The 21,176-nt window shown below is 51.3% G+C and overlaps 1 protein-coding gene across 3 annotated transcripts in view; it reads left to right on the top strand.

Annotated features, from left to right (window-relative positions):
* Positions 1 to 21,176, top strand: part of LOC111145253 (leucine rich repeat containing 20) — an 80,564-nt gene that overhangs the window by 34,968 nt on the left and 24,420 nt on the right. For 2 of the 3 annotated variants that reach the window (XM_022500042.1, XM_022500045.1), the window contains one exon: positions 5,760 to 5,909. The exons of the other annotated variant lie outside the window; for it this stretch is intronic. In XM_022500042.1, coding sequence (XP_022355750.1) covers positions 5,760 to 5,909 — 150 coding nt within the window. The remainder of the gene's footprint in view (positions 1 to 5,759; positions 5,910 to 21,176) is intronic. 3 annotated transcript variants of the gene reach the window in all.

Raw genomic sequence — 21,176 nt, 5'->3', positions numbered from 1 at the left:
TTGCCTGTTTAATGTAAAAGAAACATCGGGACTGTAAGTAATCACCAGTTGCTCCAATCCTTTGTAATAACGGGTTAACATCGTGGTTATTTGCCTCTTTCCCAGGTATATGTACTTTTTTACTTAGTTTTACAAGTGTTATAGAGTGCATATAATTTTTTTATTCTGCTTTTTAAAATGCTATAACTTGAATTATTAAACAAGAAAAACAATGGACAAACGTAGGTCGACAATACTACTTAAGAAAGTCTACCGACATTGGAGAGGGTGGGGAGAAATGCCTGAACTCCAGATAGAAAAAAGGCAAGAGATGTGAACAGGATATGCCACAGGGGAAATAAAAATGGGTAATTACCCATGAATGATAATCCATCTCATTATTGAAAGACTTGCTGATTAAAAGCAAGGGATGCCATTTCCCCTGATCATATTAGCAAAGATTTTTTTTAATGATCCTTTTACTTATTGGACAGGATGTATGTTAATTGGCATAAATACTCTGGAAAGCAGTTTGACAATACATCAGGAACCATATGTTTGTTTGTTTACTAATTATATTTTTCTGCTTGCAAATACTGTATGTTCTTTTCTTATGTCTCCCTGGTAGTCTTCATTTTTTAAAATTGAATTATGTTGAGAACTTTAAATAATAAAGATAACTTTTTTAAAAAATTTTATTTATTTATTTATGAGAGAGCACGTGAGCTGGAGAGGCAGAGAGAGGGGGAGAGAAACTCTCAAGCGTGGAGCCCAACGTAGGGCTTGATCTCATACTCCTGAGATCATGACCTGAGCCAAAACCAGGAGTCAGACACTTATCCAACTGAGCAACCCAGGTGCCCCAAAGATAACTTTTTTTTAAAAGTTTATTTATTTAAGTAATCTCTATACCCAACAGGGACTTAAACTCACAATCCTTCGATCAAGAGTTGTATGCTCGACCAACTGAGCCAGCCAGGCACCCCTGAACATAGCTCTTTATCCTATCTGTAAATCCTTTTCGAAATCTGTTGCCTTATTTTTTTTTAAACATCCAGGTGTGCTGTGTGGTTTATGCAGTAGGTCTGTTGATCTGTTCGTTGTGATTCTGTTACTGCTCCTAGGTGACTTTCTAGTCATCTTCACTTAGGAGGTTGTATAAATATTAAATTCTGTTCACTTGTGATTTTTTGTTTGACTTCAAAAATATTTCAAGTGTAATTCTCTCTAGAATTTACTTTGATTCTTTTTTTTTTTAAATAGGGAAGAGGGGGAGGTCAGAGGGAGAAGGAGAGAGAGAATCTTAAGCAGGCTCCATGATGTGGGACTTGATTTCACAACTCTGAGATCATGACCTAAACTGAAATCAAGAATCCGACCCCTAACTGACTGAGCCACCCAGGCGTCCTAAGTTTGCTTTGATTCTTAGGTTAATCGAGAGTCTCTTTTGTTTTCCCAGAATTGTTAATTGGCTGTTGTGATATCAGTTATTAATCCTTCCCTTCCCCGATTTATTTATGAGGTCTCCTTTAGTGTTTATTAAATTGTGACATGTTTTTTATAGGCTACATTTTCCAAACTATTTTCTTTCTATAATCTATTTTTCCTGTTGCCCTCTGTTGTAGTTATTGTAGTCTTAAAATATTGGTCATCCCCTTATCTTCTCCTCTCTTAGGGAGCCTTGCTTGCTTAATTCCCTAGCTGAAATTTAAAAGCATTTCAAAAAATGGTTTTGGGTTTTAAAGTTAAAAAAATAAAAAACGTTCTGGATTTTCAGTAGGAATTACATTAAACAATCTATAAAGTGATTTCTTTTTTTTTTTAATGATTTTATTTATTTATTTGATGGACAGAGATCACAAGTAGGTAGAGAGGCAGGCAGAGAGAGAGGGAGAAGCAGGCTCCCTGCTGAGCAGAGAGCCCGATGCAGGGCTCGATCCCAGGACCCTGAGATCATGACCTGAGCCGAAGGCAGAGGCTTTAACCCACTGAGCCACCCAGGTGCCCCTATAAAGTGATTTCTGAAACAAATCACTATCATTTCAATCTTTTGTCAGTAGCGAGCATGTTCTGTATGTTCACATACAAGTCTATTCTTTTTAGTGTTTCTTAATTTTTTAAAAATTTATTTAAATTCAATTTAGTTGACATAGAGTGTATTATTAGTTTCAGGAGTAAAAGTTAGTGTTTCATCAGTTGCATGTAACACCCAGTGCTCATTCCGTCACATGCCCTCATTAACACCCATCACCTGTTTAACCCATCTCCTGCACGCACCTTCCCTCCGGCCACCCTCAGTTTGGTCCCTATAAGTGAGTCTCCTGTGGTTTGTCTCCCTCTCAGATTTCATCTTATTTTACTTTTCCTTCCATTCCCCTATGTTCATCTGTTTTGTTTCTTAAATTCCACATATGAGTGAGATCCTATGGTATTTGTCTTTCTGTGATTGACTTATTTCGCTTAGCGTAATACCCTCTAGTTCCAAAGACATCTTTGTGCACTTTTCTCCTTAATATTGGTTAGATACATTTCCCATTCTGGTTATCTCTATATATTTCATATTATTATTGCTGTTTGAAGTAGGCTCTTTAAAAATTGTATTTTATTGCTGACATGTGGGACTACTACTGAATTTTGCGTATGCATTTTGATTAGCCACTTTGCTGAGACCTTTTAAATTTGTGTAGTTTGTCAGATGACTGCTTTGGTTTTTTGAGGTTACGTAGTCATTTCATATGTGCATGATAATCATTCTGTCTGTTTCCAGTGTTTGTGTCTTTTGTTTCTTTGGCCAAAACTTCCAAGATCATAGTCAGAGATACTGGTGATGGAAGGCATCCTTTATTTTGCTCTTTGCTTTCAAGGGAAAGCTTCTGACATTTTCCTTGATGTTGCCTCTAGCTTGAATGAGATCTGTCGCTTTTACTCAAAGGGGCTGTTATGATTTACAACCACAACAAAGATTCTTTTCTAGCCCTAGCCCATTGCACATCTGGCACAAAGTACTAGGAGACTAATTGTTTGGATGTGTTTGTTCTTTCTAGAATCCCTAGCCTGCTCCAAACTTTGAGCCTACAGCGCTAGTCTATTTCCAGCCCTTGATTTCCCTCTACCGAAAGCCTGACTTCCGGGGGATTCGTTCCTCCCTAGCAGGACCCCAAACCCTCTTCTGCCAGCCCTTCTGGCTGATGTAAGAGCCAGTGCCTGACATTGGACAGTGGCAGGGCTAGAGTCACTCAAGCAGACTCCCCACTGAGCTCAGAGCCCCACTCGGGGCTCTACCTCACGACCCCAAGACCATGACCTGGGCCGAAATCAAGAGCCAGATGCTTAACCAACCGAGCCACCCAGGTGCCCCAGGACACTTCTTAATAACATGCCCTATAGAAGACACCTATGGATTCTCAGTTGTCTGGACTTCTGCCCTTGCCCCATCTGTCCCCTTTCTTTTCCCAGCCCAGCTCTGTGAGGTTGCCAGTCCCCCTACTTTACCCTCCGAGCATGCGGGACACTGCCGGCCCTGTGCGCTGGAGGTCTTCCCAGTCCAGTGGGAAAGCAGACACAAAACAAGGTTACCATGGCACAAGATGAAGAGGTCTCATTCCTGCTCTGAGACTCCAAGCCTGGAGCCACTAACTGCCTAGAGCAACCAGAAAAGGTTTTTAGAGGAGGTGACATTTGAGCTGCTCCTAGAGCAAGAGTAGAAATTCTATGAGGTGGTTGAGGGAGAAGGGCTTCAATTATGACTATTTTTTTTTAAAAGATTCTATCCATTTATCGGACAGAGAGAGAGATCACAAGTAGGCAGAGAGGCAGGCAGAGGGGAAGGGGGAAGCAGGCCCCCCGCTGAGCAGAGAGCCCCATGTGAGGCTCAATCCCAGGAGCCAAGATCATGACCTGAGCCGAAGGCAGAGGCTTAACCCACTGAGCCACCCAGGCGCCCCCAATTATGAATATTTTGACAGACTTTCCATTTACTGTTGCTGTTCAGAATGGGATCTATAAAAACTACATATCATTACTGGCATGTAGGAATATTAACTAAATTTTGCATATTTATTTTGGAGCAATCTTTAAAGGCTTAGGGGCCCAGGGGAGTCCAGCCTCTTTGGGGCCAAGACAAGTTTGCAGAGAGACCGGACAGTGCTGTCTGAGTTGGTTAGTGCTCCTGAGCTTCATGGGTTAGAGGAGGGTGATCCCAGTAATGGGGATGGTTCCAGAAGCTTTCCAAAGAGGTGGGATGGGAGCTGGCCTTGAAGCATAGAGAGGATTTGGGTAGAGTGGGAAGGAGAGGGTAAAGTGGAGGAGGTGGATAGAAACCGCATCCCCACCCCCACTGCGCACCTGCCAGGCATTTTGTTAGCACGTTGTCTTTTTCATATCTAACTTTCCTGTCAACTCTGCTTGGTCGATGGTATTAGCACGCCTGTTCTGCAGATGAGGAAACTGAGGCTTGGGGACTTTAAGTGACGTAGTGTGCAGCTGGAGAACCTGATTTCTGAGCTTCCGTGCCATTAGTGCGTCCCTGCTGTCACATGTACTCAAACAGTTCAGCGGTTCGGGCACGTTCCCGGAGCTGTGCAACTGTCATCAGCGCCCAGTGTTAGAGCCCTCACCCCCGGCTGCTGACCCCCAGGCCCTCCAGCCCTAGGCAGCCACTGCCCTACCTTCCATGTCTAGACATCCGCCTGCTTTGGACATTTCGTGTCAATGGCCTCATAAAATCTGTGATCATTTTCTGACTGGCTCTTGCCGCTGAGCCTCTGGTTGTCAAGGGTTATCCACACTCTGGCTCGTATGGATACTTTGCTTCTTTTTCTGGCCAAACGCTATTATTTTTGATGGATGATACTACATTTTGCTTAGCCAGTCATTCTGCGGATGGACAGGCAGTGGTTTGCACGTGGGGGCTGTTGGGAGTAACGCCCCCATGTGCGGTGTTTTCAGTTCTCTCCGGTGGACCCCTCGAGTGGACTTGCTGGGTCACGGGGTAACACTGGGCTTACCCATTTGGGAAACTGCCGGACTGTGCTCCACGGGGCCCGCCCCGCTGCCTCTGGCTTAGGCTGGCCTTCAGAGGCTCAGCGCTGGGAGGAAGGGCAGACCACACAGTCTGTGTGAGCTGCCTGTTTTCCAAGGTGACTGTTACAAAGTAGTGTGGAGACGGCGGCCTCACCGTGAGGTCTCTGGCGATGGCAGACTCACAGGGGCTCAAGGACGCCACCGTGAGTGTCCGTGGTCCTGAGCGGGCACGGCCACTCCTGCTGTACTTCAGCTCCCAGGCCCTGCTCCCAGACGAGTTGATTAGAGCTCCTGGGGTTCATGGGTTGGAGGAGGGTGATCCCAGTAGTGGGGATGGTTCAGGAAGATTTCCAAAGAGGTGGGATGGGAGCGGGCCTTGAAGCATAGAGAGGATTTGGGTAGAGTGGGAAGGGGAGGGTAAAGTGGAGGAGGTGGAGAGAAATGGCATCCCCACCCCCACTGCACACCTGCCAGGCATTTTTTTAGCACATTGAGTCTTTTTCATATTTAACTTTCCTGATAACTGCTTGGTCGATGGTTCCAAACCCATGGTTCCAGGTGCCAGAGAGAGAGGGCTATGACCCATGGTGATGAGGGCTGTCGGGAGAGGGAGGGCAGAATCTCGAGCCTGGCACAGGGGAGATGGGCGAGAGAGAAAGGAGGTGGGGAGCAGAGGCGGGGTTGGGGGCCTCGCGGTGTGGGGCGAGTCCCCGAGCAGCCAGGGCTGACTCTGCTCTGTCTCTGCTCTCTCGCCGCAGATCTGGCCGAGTGCAAGCTGGTTTCCTTCCCCGTCGGCGTCTACAAGGTCCTGCGGGATGTCACCGACCAGATCCACCTCATCACGCTGGCCAACAACGAGCTCAAGTCCCTCACCAGCAAGTTCATGACCACGTTCTGTCAGCTCCGAGGTAGGCCCTGCTCAGACCCGCTGGGAGGGCGTGGCCAGCCCTTGGCCTTCAGGTGCCAGCTCTGTGTGGATAGTGTCCACTGGGGCCAGAGTCCGGTCAGCTAGACTCTGAAAATCATTCCTGGGAGAGGCTTCGAGGCTGGAACCATGTCGTCCCTGTGGCCTGGAGGACTGTAAGCATCGCTCCTCCGTCGAGCTGGCTGTGAATCAGATCGACCGATGGTCCAGGGTGTGGGGTCCCGGAGTGACTGTCTTGTTCAGAGCAGACCAGAGTGTGGGGCCCTGATGCCCATAAGTAGTTATTTCTCAGTAGGCTTGAACCAGTCCCCTTTGTACCCTGCCACCCTAGCCCTGCTTTCCTGCACGCCTTGCGGCTGGCAGATGGCATCATGGATTCTCTTGAAACGGCTCCTCTGGCTGGGCGAGCCAGGTATGGTGGCCGCTGCAGTACCTGCTCCGCTCTTCCCCGCAGAGCAGCCCCTCTACCCTTCCACGAGAGTCCCCTGCCGCTCGGTGAGCCATGGGTGGGAAAACTGGGGAGGGCCCAGGGAGCAGAGGAGAGGCGACTCCTGCCTTCTGGAATTCTGTCTGGTAGGGGCATGAGACAGGTCAGGGCCTGTCTCAGAGAAACCAGTAAGTCACATGCTGATGCAGCAGGAGGCCGCACACAGGCATGCCTCACACGGCTGATTTCAGGCCTCGTAGGGGAGGTGAGGGCATCAGGCAGAGCTCCGAGGGGAGAGGGAGGCATGACTTGGCAAACGCAACCCTGGGACGAGAAGCAGGTTGTATAAGGCTCAGGAATGGTCTACAGGCAGGGCCTGGAAAGGCCACTGGCTAGCTTCACACACGCGGCCCAGTGGGGAGGGATTGGTCTATGTTGTCATTTCTGAGTGATGCTCACAGGGCTCGCTGCTTTGGGGCCTAAACCCCTGGGGGGTGGCGGATCCTAGAGCAGCACTTGGCTCCCTGGAGGCACCCCGGGCACTTTGAACCAGGCTAACTTTCCCCGTCTTCTGCCCTTTTCTCGTGGCTGCTTCTCTGCACGGGCAAGAGGGGCCCTCACAGCATGCAGGCCCTGTGGACCACTGTGCTTGGCCCTGGCGGAAATTAGAATCATCTGGGGCACTTTTCTACAAACATAGACGCCTTAGCTCTACCCCACGGCCAGTTGAGCCAGAATGTCTGAGTATGGGTCTGGGCCTTGTGAGCGCGTTTTAAAACCTGTTCCAGTCGTTCTGAAATGCCGAAACTGAGGCCATGGCTCAGCAAATACCTAAGAGACTAGCGTGTGAGCGATGAGCATCAGGACTTGAGCTTTGGGTGGTGGGTGGGGGGGACTGTGACAAACTAAAACATGCCCCACTCAGCTTCAGCCAGATACGCCATGAGAATGTTCTGTTTTATTCAGTAGAAGCTAGAGAGAGGGGCTTAATGGGGGCTGTACCAATTTTTATATAGTCTTGAAGCCGATAAAACTCCTGCATGGTGGATCCAGCCCATGGGTTGTAAGTTGGAAGTCTCTCCCATGATTAGAGCCGTCTCTGCCACGTCCTTTGGTGCCTGGGAAAGGAAAGTCAGGGAGAGGAGTCTTGTTAGGAATCTCAGAGCCACACACCCACGGTCTCCACCGTGCAGGCTAGGGCTGTCTTTCCGGGCCCTCCTGCAGTAGCCCACGGGTCCCCTAGAGATGTTTGCTTCCCAGAGAAGAGTAGAAGGATCGAAACTGCATGGCGGGGCTTGGCAGGGACCTCCAAGAAGGCCAGCCAGCTAACGCCCAAATTCGCTTGTGTTTCCCTTCATTCTGCTTTCCCTTGGGTCCCTGCCGTGTTCCAGGTGTGTGTCTGGAGGCTGGGGAAGAGACTGGTAGGCCAGGGTGTCCCTTAAGGAGCCCAGGGTCGTCCTGTGCACTGGTACGGATGGCGTGCTGAGGCCGCTGGGAAGGAAACGTCGTCATGCTCCCTGTGAGTGGAGTGGGCGGCAGGTGGGCATGGAAAGCAAGGGCTTTCAAAGGACTTGACATTTGGCAGCGCCTTGGGGGGTGAATAAGTAGGCCCTCTCTAGGGGGGACGGTGACACATGCCAGAGAAACGCGCCTGGAGCCCCGCACCTTTGTGCCTTCGCTACAGAAGTGTTTCTCATAATACCCTTCCGGTCAGACGTCCGTTCAAGGATGCAGTTTGCACTCCCTCCGTGTGGCTGGCAGCCCTCCCCCACGCCGCCCCGATCACAAAGGGAAAGCTGAGCTGTGCACAGTCATTGGACCTCACAGAGGTGGCGGTGGCAGTGGCAGCCCCCGATGGCGGACTGGTAACCAGGGGCAGGGAGGGGCTGGAGCTGAGAGCCGCACCTGGCTCCCCGAGTGATGGCCCTGGGCCCCAGCCAGGATTTGTGGTTTCTCTTTCAAATTGAAAAATGCTCCCCTTTTATGTATGAAGGGGAAGCTTGAATAAGGCTTTGCTGGCTTGCCAGCTTCCTCTTCTTGGTTCTTGACAGAGGAGGCAGGCTGCCTCGGTGCTGAGGAGAAAGCCGTCTGTCTCCTCTCCACCTGCCACATTGTCTCCGGTGGGCACCCTGGGGACTGGCTTCTGCCAGGCTCATAGCCCCTTCAGAGTTGGGTCATCTTTAAATGACTCCATCACCTTGATGCCCTTCACCCATGTTCTAGAAGAAGAAAGCAAAACCCACGAAAGCCCGCAGCACCAATGGAATCCGTGCAAAGGGCAGGCGTGCCCTGTGGCGCGTGTCTCATTGTCCGACTCCGGCTCCTCTGTTCCCTGTTCTCCCAGGTGCCCATCTCCCCACTGCCTCCCAATCTGGGCCATTCAGCTCTTCTTATGACTGTGCCCAGGGCCTGCACACCTGTGGAAATCCACAAAAGCCACCCCGATAAGCAGCAGAGGCTGTTTATTCAGAACTGGCTCTGGTGTGGTAGTGGAGGGTGGGGAGCCAGCAGCTGTCACTGGCATCTGGCAGAGACTCAAAGGCGGGCAGAGGAGTGGGATAAAAGGGAAGAGGGTAAAAGGGAAGGCTGTGCCCTGCTTGCAAGGGAGAGGGGAGCTGGAGGCAGGCCAGCTCGCAGCGAGCATCCCGTGGGATTGGTTTGGGTACATTTTTGCCTTTCTCCAGTTTAAACCCGAAGTTGGACATTGGAACAAGAATTAGGGAGACTGTCTGTTGGTAATCAAGTCCTGGCCATTTTGGGGGCTGATTGTTATGGGAGTCATATCTGGCTTCCTGGAGAGACCGTTGTCTGAGTCCCTGCGAGGGTGAATGAGAGCAGACTGGCAGCCGGGGCTGGTTCCCACAGAGGCTGGATTGGTTCCCTGGGTGGGGGGCTGCAGGGTGGGGGTCGGCGTGCTGTCTTCATAAGCAACCTGGCTGCTGTCTGTGTGTCTGTTCAGTTGCTCACAGCCGGCCTCTCAGCTCTGTGCAGCTGGTCCTCGGGAGCACCTGTTGTGGCCCGGCTGTGGGCACAGACACATGAGTAGTAACCCGAGGGTCCAGATTTGCGGGGCACTTAGCCCTCAAAGCTTCTCGCAGAGGGATTGACACGTGTCATCTCAGTTAACCCTTCTAGCACCAGCCATCTGGGGTGGACAGGATGACAAAGACCTAGACGTGGTCCTTGAGGAGTCCCCAGTCTCTCGGGGGAGGCAGGTGTGGAAGCAGACCGCCACCTAAGCCCCGAGGGGTGGCACGGCAGGCATTCACTGCAAGTGTGGTGGGTGGGCCGAGGAGGTGGAAGGCAGGGCTGCCTCGTGTGCGAGCATCGGGTCGCTGGGGCCACCAGAACAGAACAGCTGTCTGCGTCCGCACTTTGCCAGGCACTGTGCTAGGACCCTGGAGGAACTGGTTTACCACTGGCAACCTCGCCCTGGCATTTCCCAGCTGTGTGACCTTGGGCAAATGATTGAACTGCTCTGAGCACTCCACTCCCCATCCGTTTCTCTAGTCACTGTAAGACTGTAAGGCTTCCTTTGCGGTTCCTATTCTGTTTTGAATGGGCATTGGACACACACAGTACAGTATTCCAAGGGGAGAATAAGTCTCCTTCTTATTCCCATCCCCAGATACCCATTTCCTCCACCCATAGGCAACTTACTTTACCAGTTCTAGAGATAATCCGTGCCAGTGTGAACATAAATTTATTTAAATGTTGGTCACATTTACAGTGTATTGCCATGGGCACGCACTGGGAAAAGCACTTTGCAAGTATGAAGTCATTTAAATCTCTACCTTGGTCATCGCTTTGTTTCTGATGAGGAACCTGAGGCAGGGAGGAGATCAGGAACTTGCCCCAGGCCTCACAGCGAGGAAGGAGGGTTGGGACTGCGGGGCCCACAGCCAGAATCCCTTTGTGGAGCTTCTTGTTTTGCTCCTTGTCTTTTTCACTTAGCAGTATATTTTAGCAGGTGGCCCCTATTGGTACAACAAGACTCCCCTTACTCTTTTCCTGAGGCAGATGGTTAGCAACTTGGCTTTCATGAGTTCCAGACCCGGTTTCCCTCCCCTTCCTTTTGTCCGTCCATGCAGATGTGGCTTTTAGAAACCTGAATTGTCTCTTGGCCCCTCTGTTCGCTGTGGCCAGCAGCTGTCTGTGTGCCAAGCGTGGGCCAACGGAAGGACACCGACCGCCTTGCCCCACCAGCCCGCCGCCCCGCAGGGGGCCCTTGCAGGCAGGAACATGATTGCTCATTGACGCAGGGTCACGGCCAAGGTGCTGATGGATCCTCAGTGGGCAGGTATTTCTGGGGCCGGCACAGTCCCTCGCTGCCCGGCTGCCTAATTACTGCAGGCCGGGTTCGTCTGCCCTTTCATGGAATCAGCAGGCTTCCTCCATCCCCTGGGGTCAGTCTAAGGCCTCGGAGTCAGACCTGGCGGTTGTCCAAGATGAGGAGGATGCGGAAGTAATAAGAAGAACTTGGGGGAGGAGAGGTCCATTAAGCAGACACCAGAAAGCACACTTCAGCAGGGATGATAAATAAGGGAATGCCATGACGGGCTGCTCCTAGGCCGCGGACAGTGTTGGGAGCCGGATGGAATAGGTTTCCTCCCAGAGCCCCCATCCATGCTGGGAGCCCAGGTTGTTGGACTCCGAGCCCTGGCATAAGAGAGAGCAGAAAGAAACACACGGCGCCCCCACTCACACAGCCCCCTGGGGCCAGAGGACCTCAGCCCTCTGTGTCCACAAGAGAGACTGGCCAGGCTGGTGCACCGTTGTGACTCAACAATGTAGAAGTGTGTCGTGGCCCCCGGGGTAAGCAGCAGGGCCCCCGTGGCTGCTGCGGTGGGTTTCTGGAAGCTTAGCGCACCAGCGCACCGGGTAGCTGGGGTCTCGCCACACTTTTGTTCTTCCTCTGACGTGGACACATCCGAGAAAACCTCAGGCATCCAGGGTAGGGCGACATAACGTCCCGGGGTTAGACAGGGCTAGAACTTCGATGGGTGTGGTGGATTCCAAGGAACCTGTGTGCTTTGCCCTCCCTCCCCTTTTAATGGGGGCCTGGGAGCTGCTGCTCCTTGGTTTGGTTCCTGCTCAAAACTCACCAAGTCCACTGCGAACAGTGTGGCATTTGTAAACTCTGCGTAAATTCCCTAGCCCAACTGGGGGTGATATGCAACTGAAGAATTACTGAACACTGCATCTGAAATTAATGTGTTGGCTAATTGAATGTAAATTTAAAAAAAAAAAAAAAAGCAAAAAAAAAATACACTCTCTAGGCCCAGTTGATTTCACTGGAGAATTCTAGGAAATGTTTAAACAAGAACTAGCATCAATTTTACATAGCCTCTTCCAGAAAAGAGAAAGGAAGGGCATTCTTTCCAGCCCATGCTATGAAGCCCATGGAGCTTTGATTTCAAATTTAGATAAAGACGGTCTTCAAAGAAAACTATCAGCTGGTGTCTTTCATGAACTAAGACACAATAATTTTCAGCAACACATTAGTGATCAAATATAGCAAAGTATAAAAAGAATTACATGCCACAGCCAAGAGCGATTTATTCATTTTTCCAGATGTGCAAGTGGGATTTATTCATTTTCCAGATGTGTCATTTGAAAAGCTTTTGAAAAATCAGTGTTTTCTATCATATCAAAGGCTAAAGAAAAAGAATCATGTGATCCTATTTGTTGACAAAGATAAAGCATTTGACTGATTAGGAGTACAGGGGAAATGCCTTAAATTGGTGAAGCCCATCTATAAAAATCCTATAGCTAACATCATACTTAATGCTGAAATGTTTTCCCTGTAAATCTGAGAACGAGGCCAGGATGTCTGCCCCCATCCTGAAAGTTTTAACTACTACACCAAGACAAGATAAAGAAAGGCATAGATTGGAAATTACAAAATAAAACTGCCCCTCTTTGGGGCACCTGGGTGGCTCAGTTGGTGAAGTGTCAGCTCAGGTCATGATCTCAGGGTCCTGGGGTCGAGCCTTGCATCAGGCTCCCTGTCTGCGAGAAGCCTGCTTCTCCTTCTGCCTCTGCCCCTTTCCCCTGCTTGTGGGCATGCTCTCTCTCTCGCTCAAGTAAATAAAATCTTTTTAAAAAAAATTGCCACTATTTGCACATAACATGATTGTCTGCGTAGAAAACTCCAATGAATAAACAAAACAAAACAAAATCAAAACAAAAAAACCCTCTTAGAACCCGTCAACGAGTTCAGCAAGTTCCCAGGGATACAAAATCAACACAAAACATGCAGACTTACTCTCGAAATGCTTCCCTTGACTTCCTATCTGATGGAGAATAAACCCACTGTCTTTCACACATCTCTGGGGTCCTGTCTAACCTGGTGCCAGCCCCGCCAACACTGTTCTTCTTTTGTTCCCCTCTCCCGACACACTGCCCCCCTTTTCTGTTCCTTGGATGTGTCAGGTCCTCCCTACTTTGGGTGTGATTTCCTGATAGCTTTCCCCTGGGCTCTTTCCTTCTCATTCTTCACTTGGATCTTAAGTGCCTTCTGAAATAATCTTACTTATTTTTGTCCCCCCAACCCCGCACATGTGTATAAGCTTGTTAAGGGGAGACACTAGTGTTCCCCGCACCCTCCCCATGGTCATGCAGCAGTGAACCCCATGGCAGGTGCCCAGTGAGTGGGGGTCAAGTGAGGGAGTATGGGCTGTTCCAGTGGCACCGTGTCTCAGTGACTTTCCCATAAGTCACGTGTCCCAGCCGCACCCACCTTTTCTTTCCTTTTCCCTTTCGATTCCTGCTTTAATGTTTGCTTTCAATTTTGTTTCCAGCAAAGGCTCCAGAATCCAAGAATGAAGTCTCATGGGTCTTATACCTCCTTAACAGAAAGAATGCCATTGATTGAGGGCTTTTACTTTTCAAAGGGTATCCATTTCATGTTCAAGTGCCAGGCTGAGTGTCTAGGGGCTGCTTAACTAATCCTATCTGTCAGGCAGCCTGTCTGCAGTTCACAGCCCTCTGTCAGGGCATCCTCTCAGCCCTGCTGTCCACAGCATGGGAGACCTTCTCAGCGGGCCTCAGCGGGAGGCCACAGACACAGGAGAAGAGGGACTCCATTCAGGTCAGAAGTAGGGATTTGCTCAGTCTCTCCTCTGAGAAGGGCAGGGTTAGAGAAGCAGTGCTGGAAAAAACGAGGTGCCCGAGGGGCCCTCTTCTCTTGGGGAGTCTGGCTGGGGTTCAAATCCTGGTTTTGGGAATTGGGGGAGGAAAGTCAGATACCTGGGGGAGAGGCTGGGATTTGACCTGGGACACATTACTTTATCTCTCTTCAAACTAGGGCTCATAAGTTATGAGAAAATGAACACATTGATTGCAGGGAAGCCCTGAGAACAAGCACATGAAACACAGCAGTGCTCAAGAGCTTTTAGTGTCCTTATTACTTTTTAAAAAGATATTTTATTTTTTCACGTGAGAGAGAGAGAGAGAGCACAAGCAGGGGGCAGAGGCAGAGAGAGAAGCAGACTCGATCCCAGGACCGTGGGATCATGACCTGAGCCGAAGGCAGACACAGCCACCCAGGCGTCCCATGTCCTTATTACTTTTTGTTATCAGCCCCAGACCCCATGAGTTGAACTTTTGGTGTCCAGCAGGAGAGCTCTTTCCAGGAATCCCTCCCCAACTCCAGCTTAGTGCTGCAACACTGAGCCAAGGCAGCAGGAGCCCAATTCACCCGAGTGGACTGACATGGCCTCGGCCTCGCAGGAGCACCTCCAGGCCCCCTTTGAAGCTCAGCAGTGGAAAGCCCCCCTTTGGCCCCAGCTTCAATGCAGCCCCTTTGATGAGCTTAAGGCCTTTAAAGACCCATCCGCCAAGGGAGCAAGATCTGCCTTTCCTGGGGCCTTACACTTTTCAGAAAAGCTTCTGAGCTGTGAGAGAGGCCACCCTCCCGGCAGACCCAGCCCCGCCTCCTTGCTGGAGCCTTTCCTCTTCAAGAGCCTGCCGCTAAAGAAGGCGGGACTTCAGAGAGCAGCCTTTCCTGGGGGGCGGGAAGCTGGGGCCGGGCTGACTGTATCCACAATTTTCTTAATCTTTAGAGCCGTGATCCCCAGAGGACGCAGTAAGCGATGACTTAGAAGGCTGCCTAAGCTCTGTTGAGTGAAAAAGGCCGGTCTCAAAAGAGTGTATAGTCTATGATTGCATTTTTAAAAAACATTGATTGATTGATTGGTTGATTGATTGGGGCTGGGGGAAGGGCAGAGGTAGAGGGGAAACAGACCCCCTGCTGACATGGGGCTCAGGACCTGAGTCGAAACCAATGCAGGTGCCCCTACATTTTTGCATTTTTTTTTTAAATCCATCCATCCGTGAGTATATACTTAAAAAAATATGGAAGAATGAAGAGCAAACAACTCTGATACTCTCTAGGGGTGGAAATACATGGGAGTTTCATCTTCCTCTGCCCCGTGTTTTCATGAGGTCTTTATTTCTACAACGAGCGCACACTGCTTTTGTAAGCAAGGATATGCATCTGAAGTTCAACAAACCATATCGGGACGGGCTGGCTGCACCTCAGGAACCAATAATTCCAAATCTCCGGAGCTAAAACAACAAAATGCTGTAGTTCCAGTGGGCATGGCATTTGGTTTCTGCAACAGTGATCAGACCCGCCGAGTGCTAGGCTTCCTGCTGCCTTCAGTGATGACCGAGGGCTGGGCCCTGACTTGCCTTGAGCGTCATGATGGCACAGACAGGGTCTCTGTGCAGATGCTCCCCGTGTTCCTGGAGATTCATAGACAAGGGAAGGGGAAATGGAATGAGCACCCCCTATCCTCCAGGAAGGGGGAGGCGTCCAGACACCAAGATGGGGCCCGGGCTGGGTGGAGCAGAAGGAGGGGCGGGGTCCGAGAAAGGCTGAAGACCCGTCTGTGGGAAGCCCGTTTGGCACATGCTCAGGGCAGAAGAGCAAGGCGAGCCCCTCTGCTGGGAGCCCTGCCGGGATCAGCCCGGGGGGTCCCCCAGAGCCAGGGAGCTAGCAAGCTTTTCATCTGACTGGTGGCACTCTCATAAATGCTCTGCATGTCCTGCCCTGTTTCTTTCCTACTGTTCAGTTGCTTTTCTCTGCGTCTCTGTCTTGCCCCAGCTATGACTCAAGGGCTCTGCATATATTCTTCCCTCTCACGCTCCTAGAATGAATGTCATCGGGAGGCTTTTGTAGAATCACCGGCCCTCCTCTTGAGGCTGCGGGAGGAGCAGGTGGACAGGAGCTCTCTCTGCCTGGAAAGCTCAGTACACATTTCTTGAGCCAGGCCTGGAATTACGAACGGTGCTATGGGTTCAGTAGATGGAAAGACCTGACCCTTATCAAATCCCTGCTCTCTCCGGTTCCTGGTTGCCCCGGGGGCAGTGGGCCACCACACTCCTATGATCTGGGTTTTCTGGACTGTAAAATGATTTATGTCCTTTCTCTTTCCTACACCTTAGGCAAGGACAGAGTTAAGTGTGTATTGAGCACCTACTATGTGCCAGGCACTGTACACGTATCATCACCTTTAATTTTCCTAGCACCTTGGCAGAGGTGACTTTTAGCATCTCTTTTAGAGATGAATGAAATGACTCAGAGAGGTTTGGTGATTTGCTCAACACCACACAGCTAGGGAGTGGGGCAGCTGAAATCTGACACTGGATCTGTCTCATTCCAAAAATACTGTGGGCTGCTTCCAAAAGGGTGGGTGAAGGACTTTATAAGCAGAGTTGAATGCAGAGAATGATGACAGACCCATGAAAGACTTAACTCTTCCAAGCTTTACAAAATGTCATTGTCCCTACCTGTGGAGGGTCTAGGTTATCGGAAGGCCAAGACTGCACCATCACCCAGCATGATTAATTAAAAAGTACAAGCCCAACAAGACATTCCTGCCTCCAGAAAGGTTTGCCTAAGAACCACTCTGAACAGCTGGCTCTTCTTCCTAAGCTCCTTTGGCCCTCGTGACTTTCTGTTTTGACTCCATTTGGCTGGACCCCATTCTGGGAAAAGGCAACACTCGTTCCTATCAAATTTCAGACGGGTTGTTCGCATTCACACACACCATGATTTGGGGTTAGCCCTGTGTCAGGCTGGGAGCAGTGGGAAGAATTGGGGGCATTTGTGGTCAAGTCAGCCTATGGCAATCTTTTTGTTCCTTATCTATCAAGCCTTTCCAGAGCACCCTCTCTGTGTCAGGCCTGGTGCTGGGTACCCAGTAGCTGCCTGCAGTGGTGGCTGCTTCTCCCAGTTCTGAGCCAGTTTGGGGCTGTCGTTAGACTCAGGTCCAAAATGCTTTCATGAAAGTCTCTCTCTCTTTTCTTTTTAAATAGCAATTTGGAACATGTCAAAAATTGAGGATTGGCGCCTGGGTGGCTTAGTCGTTAAGCATCTGCCTTTGGCTCAGGTCGTGATTCCGGGGTCCTGGGATCGAGCCCCACCTCGGGCTCCTTGCTCAGCGGGGAGCCTGCTTCTCCCTCTCCCACTGCTTGTGTTCTCTCTCTTGCTGTGTCTCCCTCTATCAGATAAATAAATAAAATTTTTTTTTAAAATTGAGGATAACAAAACCAAGAAAGGGGAGATTCCTTTCCCCACCCTCACAGCTGTGATGCTGGGCCATGCTTCTCAGCTCCCCACTGCTCCCCAAAGTCCTCCGTGTTCACTGTCGCTTCAGGCAAAGATCATTCTCTTCCAAGTTTGGGCAGTTAGAAATACACACCTAGCAGGTAACTCCTTCCTAACTGGACTTCTGTGTTCACTGGCAGTACCTGACATCATCTGCCACATCTGTCTGTCCATCTGTCTGTCTCACATACTTACACAGGGCTGACTGTATGCCTGGTGCTGTTCAGAGCCTTTTTCGTGTATTAATTCACTTAAATTCACAGCAGTCCTATAGAAGAGTCCAGTACTGTCCTCATCTTACAGATGAAGAAATTGAGGCCAAGATACACAATTTGCCCAAGGTCATGTAGTCAGAACGTGGCAGAGCCTGACTGAACCTACAGGTTCCAGACCCTGGAGCCTGGCACGGTCACACACGTACCGCATGGCCTCCCCTGTCTACGTGGGGCCATACCCCAGCCGCATCAGTGTCACCTAGCAGGCAAGAACTGCTGGGGGAATGTGGCACGTTCCGGGAGGGGAGGGTCCAGCACCCAGGTGTGGGAAGGCCTTCCCAGAGTTGGCATTCCTGACCATGGGAATGAAAACAAACCTGGGGACGGTTGACATCTGCCACCTCCCTGCTAGAACACTGACTGGCACGTGCTACCGAGCTCAGCACATGGCACCGTGCCCTCAAGACTGCCCTCTGTGTCACCAGCACCTACCTCGTGAGGGCCGGACAGGCCCCCTGAGGGACCTGTGACAGCCTGCACTGGCAGATGGTCTTCGAATTGGGGGTTTGGGGATGTGGCAGCTGCCAGACCACACAGAGCGTGGCAGGCAGATTCTCAGAAAATGATGGCTCAGGGAAACACACCCAACAGGAACCGAACAGCCAGGAAAATTGGGCCAATTCTCATCTGAGAACAAATGTCCCTTCTAGGCATGCGGCTTTGGAGAGCCTCTGGGAGGCAGCCAACCCCCTGCCCTCCACTCTCCCACCCTCCGCTGGTGTAAATGCGCCGAGGGCCCAGAGTCTTCATCCGGCCTCAGCGGCCAGTGAACGTTGAGTAACATTACTCTTATGGAAAGTAATAACAACTTTTCTCATTCTTACGTAATAAAAAAGACCGACTCAATTTTAAGAGAAAGTGTATACGTGGAACAGAAGTTTGGCAAAATTGTGAGGGTGATACTCTGATTCATTCATTTATTCATTTGCACACTCTTCCAACATGGAGTCCTCCACGCGGACCAGGCACTGTGCCGTGGGCACCTTTCCACAGCAGAGCAAAGCCCCAGCATCGTGCGGCTCCGGCCGTAACGGGGGAGGCAGTGTGCCAACAGGTCAGCGTTAGGTGACCATGGATGCTGTGGAGGGAAAGCCTACAGGGGAGGGGGCAGAAACCCATGGGAGGGGACCCTAGTATAGATACAGTGACATTGGACAAGGACGAGCACTGCAAATACACCAGTCAGGAGCATTCTAGAAAGAGAGGACTGCAGGTGCAAAGACCCCGAGGCAGCAGCATGCTCGGAATGTCTGGCAAAGGCAGGCCTGGGAAGCACTGGCCCGGACGCTCTCCGGCATCCCTTCCAACACGGCAAACTTGTAAATGTGATCTGGATAGGGGTGTTTTCTGGTTTAAGGCATGGCCATCTAAGAAGTTCGCTGCTGGGGGGACCCTGGGTTTGTGGGGGGTGAGCTGTGGTTCTGCTGCTGGAGCTTTGGGTTCAGGTTGTCCCCAAAGGTGGGAAAATGAGAGGCAGACCAGTTAGGCCCCCAGCTTTGTCTGTTTGCCCCCAGGGTTGGGGGTGGGAAGAGCCGTTAGTCGTCTGGTATTTGCTGAGTGACCACAATGTGCCCCTCAGAGGGCTGGGTGAAGGACAAAGATGAATCAGGTACAGTTCCTGTCTGCCTGAGCCCCAGCATGGCAGAGCGGGGGCCCGGGTGTGGCCGGTACTCAGGTGTGTGTGTACAGAGAGTGCACGGGGGGCAGGGCGGGGGGCTCTGCCCTCACTGCCAAGCCCTGGGAGGGGCTGTTGGCACCTGAGAGCAGCTCATCTCCCACAGCTGAGGGCTGCATCCTGAGGGAGGAGGGAGGAGCACAGCCAGACACATAATCACTGGGGCCCAGTGCAAAATGAAAATGCAGGATCCTCATTCAAAAAGCAGGAGAGAATTGCCATTAAAGGTACGTAAGCATTTCCCTTCTTCCCGAGGTCGCTCTCAGGGCGTCACGGTGCTTTTCATTTGCCGCTGAAGGTCCTTCTGTGTAAGGAGAAATTAACACTTCAAGTGATTCGTGTGAATTTTACCTTTCATCTTTAGACTATACATTGCCATTTTGAGATGCGGGTATCAGAGCATCTAACTTGTATGTATTAAGAAATTACACAACTCGTATTTTGTGACCCATTTCTAGAGGGTGCCTTGAGTGGGCCAGGACAGATTCAAGCCAGGCTCACAAAGTTTGGATGGAGGGAGGCAGGGAGGGCAGCCTCTCGTAGGTGTGTAAGCCCTTCCTGTCCCTGTGACGCAGGACACACGTGCATGAACCTTCAGGCCTGATGGCTCCCACGGTGTGCGGGACCCCTAAACTCTCCTCCAACCAGGGATGGGATCTAGGAAGGCTCAGCCCACATCTCAAGGATCTTTTTTTTTTTTTTTAAAGATTTGTTTATTTGAGAGAGAGAGAGCATGTGTGAATGGGCAGAGGGAGAGGGAGAGACCCTCAGACTCCCCGCTGAGCACAGAGCCTGACACAGGGCTTGATCCCATAACCCCAAGATCATGACCTGAGCTGAGATCAAGAGTTGGATGCTTAACCGACTGAACCACCCAGGCGCCCCTTAAGGATCTTTAAGCCTCTACCTCAGGACATGCTCAAACCTGGGTCGGGGTGGACGAGAGGCTCCCTCCCGCCTGGACCCAGTCCCCAGCTGCCCCTTACCAGACATACTTTGGTGAGGCCAGCCCAGAGGCAGGGAGAGCCGGCTGCTGAGAACGGGTCCTAGGGAGGCAGGGGGAGTCCTGACTCTCCATGACCCCAGCTCTATTTATCAAACACAGATTCCAGGATAAAATTAAGACTCTCAGAATGGCAGCATAGAACGTTCAATCTTGGGTGTGCGACCCTTCTGAGCCTAGGACCCCACGTGACTGCACCAGTCCCAGGCCCGCGAAACCAGCCCCGGGGAGAAGAGTGAGGTTGTTGTTCAGGTCCCTTGCCATTTCTGGGCCTCGGTTTCCTTTAGGTCAGACAGGGTGACAGGATGTGCCTGAGTCAGGTAGCAAAGGAGGGGGGGACGGCAAGGTCCCATGTGGACGGGGCTGGGAGAGCATCGGGAACCAAGGCCTCCGCTGGCCCAGCCTCTTTATCTCAGGCTCGTGATGGTTCTGCTTCTCTGTCTCCCAGCTGGCTTCCTCTGCTTCCTTAGGCTGTTCCCCAGTGTTTATTGAGCATCTACTGTGTGCCAGCCGTGTGCTAAGCCCTTGGCATTCCCCCATCTTCGTAGAGCCCCGTGCTGCCATGGGAACGGCAGCGTGTATGAATGCTCACCGTGCCGGGTACCACACCACATGCTTTACCCACGCCAACGGAGGGCCCTCCCCGGTGACAAACAGTACGAGGCCAGTGGTAGTGGTATTAGTCCCCGTCTGCGGATGAGGAAACTAAGATGGAACGTGGTTCCATGACGGAGGGAACAGCTTTCAGGCAGCACAGCTGGGATGTGAGCCAGGCAGTGGGGAGCGCAGGGCCCTGCCTTACACTCCCTCCCCATTGACTCTTGGTTTCTGCCCCTCATCCCTCTCCCTACCCAGGCTCCCCCACCCCCCGCACCCCGGCTTCTGTCTGCAGAACACAGCATTCCGGCTTCCTCTACCCCCAGCAGAGGGACTCCTGCAGAGGACCACCCTCGTCTGTGGCTGAGCAGGGGAGCCGGGTCACATGACACAAAAGCACCTTGGCCAGCCCTGGTGGCTCCTCAAGCAGGGAAGGTGCTAGAAAGTGATGTCCCTCGGCTGGGCTATGGATGTGGGGAGTCCAGGGACTGCCCACCCTGACCTGTCCTGTGAGGCCCAGAGTTGAGGCCTCGTCTGAGGGAGGAGTCAGCCCATCCTGACCTTTTGTCTAGGCCACGCTTCTGTCGGGAGAGTCTTCTGTTCCAGAGAGCCAAGCCCCCCGGGAGCCCAGCTGACATGGTGGGGCAGGCCCTCC

The sequence above is a fragment of the Enhydra lutris genome, unplaced genomic scaffold, assembly GCF_002288905.1.
Source record: "Enhydra lutris kenyoni isolate GAN:26980312 unplaced genomic scaffold, ASM228890v2 scaffoldscaffold12, whole genome shotgun sequence".
NCBI classification, from domain to species: Eukaryota; Metazoa; Chordata; class Mammalia; order Carnivora; family Mustelidae; genus Enhydra; species Enhydra lutris.
This window is presented reverse-complemented; position numbering and strand designations above follow the sequence as displayed.